We start from the raw sequence: 8,020 nt of genomic DNA on the forward strand, positions 1-8,020 counted from the left end.
TCCAATTTCATGCAAAACATCTTTTTGCTGCCCAACGGTTATATTTATATATATATATATATATATATATATATATATATATATATATATATATATATATATATATATAATATATATATATATATATATATATATATAATATATATATATATATATATATATATATATATATATATATATCTATATATATATATAATATATATATATATATATATATATATATATATATATATATATATATATATATATATATATATATATATATATATATATATTTTTTTTTTTTTTTAGGGCAAAAAAGTATGATGGCCATTTGTTTTATTATTTTATTCATCCTTAAATCTCTCTGCTAAAAAACCTTTAATGTCCTTAAACGCATCACCGTACATGCCAAAGGCCAAGATTAACCTTGGACAGTCGCGGCAATTGGTTGATCTTTTGCAACGCATTCGGCGTAAGCCGGGTGCATCCGTAAAGATCGATGGCACGTAAATTTATCAGTTCTGCAGCAACGATTTCTAACCCGCGATCGGTGATACGACTGCACTGACCAATATTAAGTGTTTCTAAATCGTGCAGCGATTTGGCAATGCGAGAAAGACCTTCGTCCGTGATCTGACACGCACTAAGGCTTAGAGAGCGCAGCTGGAATAGACCTTGCGAGATGTGCACCATGGCCTGGTCGGCCACCTTATCACAAAAGCTAACGTCTAATGTTGAGATCGAGTTGCAGCCTTCCGTCAGGTACGCCATACCGATGTCCGATATGTTATCACAGGCGCGCAGATTCAGCTCTTCCAGACGCGACATGCGCGCCAAATGCTTCAACCCGCTGTCCGTGACGGAAACACAGAAGCTAAGGTTAATCGATCGCAGTGAAGTGAGCCCTTGGGCAATGTGTCGCAGCGCTTCATCGGAAAGGCGCTGACAGTCCTGCAGCCCTATGTATTCGAGTGCCGGTGTTCCATCAGCCGTTTCCTTACTGAGCCCTGCAAGATGTCCGATACCGTGGTCCGAGATGTGCCAGCATGACCGAAGATTAAGCCGGCGCAACTTCTTCAGACCCCACGAAATGAGAAGTAGACCCGTGTTGGTGATGTTACTGCATCCTCCGAGCTCTAGAACCTCTATATTTTTCAAGTGCTGTGTAATGCGTCCAAGGCTGGAATCTGTCACCTGCTTGCAGAGCGACAGATTCAGTTCCTTTAGGTTAGGAAAGTCGGCAGCAAACGCATGCCCGATAGCCATATCTGTGATATTGTAACAGCCGCTTAGATTCAGTGACTCCAAGTTCGGCACGCCGTTTACGATGTCTTTCAGGGCACGTCGAACCGATAACACCTGAACCCGTTTGATACCTCGTTTCACCAACGACCCAAATAGTGTCGGAGAAGGCCGTCGTAGGTGCAAACTGGCTTCGACGCCTCGCCAACAGCATTTTGCGTACGCAGCATCACGCCAGACGGTGCACACTTGGGCGGCACGGCCACGATCCTTGACGTTTAGCTTGGCAAAGATCATAGCAAGTATTTCTGGGTAAAGATGTCCAATATGGGTGCCTTCTTCCTCTACGGGTTGCGGAGGAGGAGTGTTCGGGCTCTTGGGGCGATTTGTAGAATGAATCGTCCCATGGAGATTATGATGATAATGTGGAGCATGGTGTCCGGGATGTGGGAGATGCGGATGGGCACGGTGCGACAAATGATGTGATGGGATGGTGTATATTGTCGGCGAGGCAGAGGTCTGTTGCAAATGTGGCTGATGTAACACAACAGAATAGGGTGCATACCGGTGATGATGCCCACCGGTTATCGTATGTGGTCGATGCGATATGAAACCGCCTGGAATTTCCGTCAACAAAAAACTAGCTTCCTCCATTGACACTGTTTAATTTGCTTTTTTTTTAACGGTGTGCCTACTCGATCTCGAACAAGATCAGAACTGTTGAACTACGGAACCGCGAATCATACACAAAATGAATCTTCTCGTTTAACATACCATTTCACTGCAAAAGTTTCGATATCATGGAAATATAGGCGTAAGTACGAAACCTCAATTTTCCCCACATTAAATATTTGCTGATCTTAGTAGCAGCAGACTGATTTTGGTAGATGATTATTTCCTCCGTTTTTATAAAAGCACGACGATTATAACGATAACCTGATCCCACGCGGATCCAACTTAATTGTTGCTGTGAACACGATAAATTCAAATACACGCCAATACATGTGCCAGCACATAAACAATTTCTCACAGATTAGATTACCAAACACACGGGACACAATCGAGTTGTTGCGACCACCTACGGTCGAATATAGCACTGAATTGCACACTTTCTAGGCTTACTTGAACAACAATAGTCTATAGTGAGTGATACGTAATCAAAACTCATTACATGCATTTCCATGCGTTGCCAAAATGCGTGATGATCTAGGTGCACTAAGATATTTCACAATACTTGGGAAGTTTGCAGTTTTACGTACGAGGAATCTTGCATTGTGTCAAACTATAAGACTTTCCTTCACTTATAGCACTTCTCAATAACCAATCAGTGCAATGAGTAAATAATACTGCAGGCCACCGTTCAAATCAACAGTTCTTTCAGAGCACCTCGCTTTGCATGTCCGTTCGGTACGAAAAATGAATGAAAAATGAAAACGAAGCGGAATGAATGGAAACCGAAATTGAATGAACCGAGGTCGAGCTCGGTCTGCGTATGTATAGATGCACCTGCTATACATAGCACAGTGGGCAAATGTTACCGATAATTTCTGTGTATAGTATCATGATATTTAGTCAACAGTTTATAAGCTATTAAATATATTCATCAATGTAATTGTAATGTTTTATGTATTCATCAATGTAACTGTAGTGTTGAATGTGTCCGGAAATCATTATTTAAATGTATTAGGATTTCAGACACGATGTTCGATAAGTGCAATCGTTTTGAGTGAAAAAACGGGTTTCCAAAAAAAATTCTAAAAATTCGCATAATGTTGATATTAATGTCTATATATCTATATATATTTGTAGATTAGTTTTGTTATAAAAATATCAAATAGTTTAGATTCTATTTCTATTTGTTGTCTTGTTGTAAATTCTTGTTCGAACTTCTCTTTTATACGAAATTTTTTTTTTAAATTTCAATTAAATTGTAACAAAACAAAAACATCAGTAATCTTAAAGCGATGCACAATATGTGATAGTCGTTAAAACTAGTATTATGTTGTGTAGAAAATACTCATGATTTTCATTATTGTCGATTTTCACATCATTCTGGTCCGATGTGTTCTTCATTTTCTCGAAACAAACCATAAACCGTAAACACTGTATGGGATGAATCGATTCACGATGTTCATGAATTTGGATTATTCGTGCTTACCGTGTAACCAGACATATCGAGACAATTACACGTAATGTAGCGAGAAAAATAGCCAAAATCAACCCCAACTGACATTACCGCACGACATTTTACAATTTTGTGAGAAAAAACGGGCTTATAACGCTCTCTCAAAACGTGCTCATTAGCAGGACTAAAAAGTATGTTTCTGCAACTGTGCGACAACGTGTATCATTGTGTTGCTCAATAATTGGCGTATTACAACTCATAATTATACTACTGTCCTTTTCTTGCAATGTGTTTCGACAAGCATCATCTTAATCATGACCTAACTTTCCGAGCAAAAAATCTATATGACCGGTTGTGTGTGTGGTCAGATATGTGGATATCAACACCAACGACCATTACTCAAATCTCACCTGCTTCAGTGCTGATAAATGTATTGGAGTTTAGTATTTAAACAATCGTATCGCCGTTCTAGTTCTAGCGATGCATAACTTCAATGCGAAACCATACAACAGAACAGAGGGATTGAGAAAGCTCTCCAAGCGAGGACGCTCCTCTGATTGGGTATCCCTCCACCAGATGGTGCCACAGCACTTTTTTATGCTATTTAGAATGTATGAGTCGTTCACTTTCTGCTAAACGAAGCCTTTCTATATTCGTGTTTATTATTATTATTATTATTAATTATTTTTTAATCGTTAACGGGCCGTATGGCCTTATTGAAATCAGTAACAGAACACAAAAAAAACATAGCAAAGCAATATTTGTATCGCGATTCACTCCGGCCACGGCAGAAGCCGGAGACGTGCCTTAAAGCACTGAGTGGAGATGTCGAAGTCGAAGCAGTCCGAAATAGTGTTGAAAACAGCCGACATGCGGAACATAGGGTCAGACCGACCTGCGCTGGGACGAGGTTGAGCGAGCCATAGAGTCTCTCTAGACCCAAGTGTTCGGGATGGTGCATAGATATCGACTCGATGCAACAAAGGCGATGAGTCGATATAGCCATTTAGCAAACCAGCGATAAAAGAGCACTGTGCATTGCGTCTTCTAACCAAAAGAGGTTCAAGGCCTAGAAGACGGCACCGCGCAGCATACGGAGGAAGATTATTGCGATCCTGCCAGGGAAGTAGACGTAGGGCATATCGCGTGAGCTTACGTTGAATCGCCTCAAGTCGAGCAATTGAAGAAGCGGTAGTTGGGCTCCAGACTACGCACAAATATTCCAGAACCGAACGAACGATACAGTTGTAGACAGCTTTGATGCACATGGGGTTGCGGAATTCATTAGTTGTCCGGATAACCACGCCAAGTAATTGATTTCCTCTGGCTACAACGTCATCGATATGCTCTTTAAAGTTCAAACTAGAACCAAGCAGAACGCCCAGGTCTTTGGCATGATTTTGTCGATTAACTGCAGTGCCGTCTATGAAGTAGGTACCAGTAATTGGGCTCCTGCATAGACAACAAGACACACAGAAGCATTTCTCGATGCAGATAGTCAGTCCATTGCGCTTGCACCACGGACAGAAGATTTCGATGCAGTCTTGCAGGAATATACAGTCTGTTCCCGAGTTACACAGTTCTCGACATACGCGGATTCGGAGATACGCGGATTTCTAATTTTGGAGGCCTTCACGATTCTAGTTAGTTTTTTGTATGGAGTTTGACAGTTGGAGGCTGAAATCATGTAAACACTCCATACAAAACCACACAAAAAACTAGCCTGCAATTTTCAGTCTAGATTATTCTAGCCACAAAGCTAGAATTAGATTCGAGTACCTGCTCGAAAACACGTGGTGGAATCTAGAATCAAAGTGTATGTAGTCCAGGTGGTCTCATAGCTTGTTTTTATAACCAAATTTAAATATCACTTTTTGACAGGACGGGTGAAAACTTTTGTTCAAACAAGCTTTCTGCAGGCATGACGAATACACAAAACACTCTTAAAATCTTCATTCAGAAACAGAAGCAATAAAAATCAGTCTTCTAAATTCATACACCTTGGGATAAGCCCACCTGTATTTTAAACCACTTAGATAGCTGCTCGAAAGCTGCTTTACAATGCAAACAGCTGATAGGCTGAAATTTCAGCCTACGAGCTTAAAACGGAAAGGCCCCCTTTGACAGATTAAATGTTAAATCGGTACAATTTGCTTCAAGTTCGGTATAAATTGCATTTTCGTTAACAAATGGAAACCGCTTAAAAGCCAGAAATATTAGATTTTTCTGCACGAATCATATCAAATAAATAACAAAGTGTATAAAAGTACTACATCAATCAAAAACTCCGAGAAATCAATAGTAATTTAGTCAAAAAACATGAAATTCGACTTACGCGGATACTCGATTTACGCGGATTCGTTGGGAACGTAGAAACCGCGTAACTCGGGAACAGACTGTACAATCATCTGTGTTATGTATAGGCGCGAAAATTTTTGCATCGTTGGCAAACAGACTGACACTGCCGGAAGACAAAGCGAGGGTAACATCGTTGATGAACAATATGAAGAGAAGCGGGCCAATATTGATTTCTTGTGGCACACCCGAGCTGCTGACTATTTCTTTGGACATGTGCTTATCAATTTTCACGACGTATGTGCGATTAATTAGGTAAGACTTAAGCCACTGTACGAGCGATCAGGGAAATCATAGCGAGAAGAATTGCGTGCGGAAGAGAGTCGAATGCTGCTTTCAAATCTGTATAAATTGTATCGCCTTGAGCTCCGGCATCAATTGGCTAGTGCAATAGGTTACAAATCTAACCAGATACGTGGTAGTCGACTTTTTTTTGGCACGAATCCATGTTGATATGGGCTTAGGTAGCTGCGGCATGCATATAGCAGATGTTTGTATTCATGGACGGCACTGCAGTTAATCGACAAAATCATGCCAAAGACCTGGGCGTTCTGCTTGACTCTAGTTTGAACTTTAAACAGCATATCGATGACGTTGTAGCTAGAGGAAATCAATTACTTGGCGTGGTTATCCGGACAACTAATGAATTCCGCAACCCCATGTACATCAAAGCTGTCTACAACTGTATCGTTCGTTCGGTTCTGGAATATTTGTGCGTAGTCTGGAGCCCAACTACCGCTTCTTCAATTGCTCGACTTGAGGCGATTCAACGTAAGCTCACGCGATGTGCCCTACGTCTACTTCCCTGGCAGGATCGCAATAATCTTCCTGCGTATGCTGCGCGGTGCCGTCTTCTAGGCCTTGAACCTCTTTCGGTTAGAAGACGCAATGCACAGTGCTCTTTTATCGCTGGATTGCTAAATGGCTATATCGACTCATCGCCTTTGTTGCATCGAGTCGATATCTATGCACCATCCCGAACACTTAGGTCTAGAGAAACTCTACGGCTTGCTCAACCCCGTTCCAGTGCTGGTCGGTCTGACCCTATGTTCCGCATGTCGGCTGTCTTCAACACTGTCTCGGATTGCTTCGACTTCGACATCTCAACTCAGTGCTTCAAGGAACGTCTCCGGCTTTTGCCGTGGCCGCAGTCAATTGCGATGCAAATCTTGTTTTTGCTATGTATTTTTTTAAATTGAACTGTTACATCTTAATTAGGCCATACGGCCCGTGGAAGATTAAATAAATAATAATAAATAATAATAATAAATAATAATAATAATAATAATAATAATAATGATTATTATTATTATTATTATTCTTATCACTAGTTCGAACACCTTGGCAATGGGACACAAAGACGTGATACCCCGGTAGTTGATGTCATCTGTCCTGTCGTCCTTTTTATAAATAGGAACCATCCAAGATTTCCTCCATGTTTTGGGAAAGTAGCCATTGGCCAGCGATGCATTGAACATGTTTGCAAGGATTGGTGCTACTGTCGTTTGACAACGTTTCAGCACTGTAGAAGGTATTCCGTCTGGTCCAGGAGCGAAGGAAAGCTTTAGTTGCATTATGGCTGGTAAAACGATCTCACTGTCTACAAAAGAAGTACTCATGCTAATCAATGGTCATCAATGGTATCGGTATCATTCATGGCCGGTGAAAACCAATCTGCGAAGCGATCCGCGAAGAGATTGCACATTTCATTAGTGTTGGCACTTGTTGTTCCTTTGAACGTAATAGATTTCGGTGTATGCGTGGATTTTGTTTTGCTCTTGTAGAAACGCCAAAACGAGTCAGGCCACCTGCAGTGGTTACGTTGAATATAACTCAAATATGTGCCATATCGAAACCTGTTATAGCTGCAGTATAGAGAGTGCGTGTCAAAGTAGATCGAGCGAGATCTTTGGCAGCGGCGAGTTTGGTAATGACGATAAGCAGCTTTTTTTTACACGTTTGAGTCGTTTGAGTGTGCGGTCCGCAGACGGGAGGTTTGGTTTAGGACGCTGAACTAGGACGCATACAATAAAGGCTGGCAGCATAAAGGACGAGAATGAAGATACTGTTTCGAAAATACCACTAGACACTACAGAGCTGCACAAAAAACTGGTTGCCCACTTGACTATCGCAGCAAATGTTCGCTGTACGTTCCCAACCCAAGTGACATTTGCTCGATATTGTTTTTCCATATCTGCTCAATTAGTACTCGATACGCCTGAAATTGTGGATTTGTGTGTGATCAAGTGTGTTGAATGCGCTGATATTTGGCGTGTTCGTAAATTAGACTTTCTTCTTTTGATGGACTAGCTCATT

The 8,020-nt window shown here is 41.0% G+C and overlaps 1 protein-coding gene across 1 annotated transcript; it reads right to left on the minus strand.

The window, feature by feature from the left end:
* Positions 1–299: 299 nt before the first annotated feature.
* LOC121601004 (F-box/LRR-repeat protein 14-like) lies at positions 300–2,681 on the minus strand. Its single transcript, XM_041929787.1, has one exon. It carries the CDS (start codon positions 1,876–1,878, stop codon positions 379–381), a length of 1,500 nt encoding a protein of 499 aa, XP_041785721.1. The 5' UTR covers positions 1,879–2,681; the 3' UTR covers positions 300–378.
* Between the last annotated feature and the right edge of the window lie 5,339 nt (positions 2,682–8,020).

The sequence above is a fragment of the Anopheles merus genome, unplaced genomic scaffold, assembly GCF_017562075.2.
Source record: "Anopheles merus strain MAF unplaced genomic scaffold, AmerM5.1 LNR4000016, whole genome shotgun sequence".
NCBI lineage: Eukaryota > Metazoa > Arthropoda > Insecta > Diptera > Culicidae > Anopheles > Anopheles merus.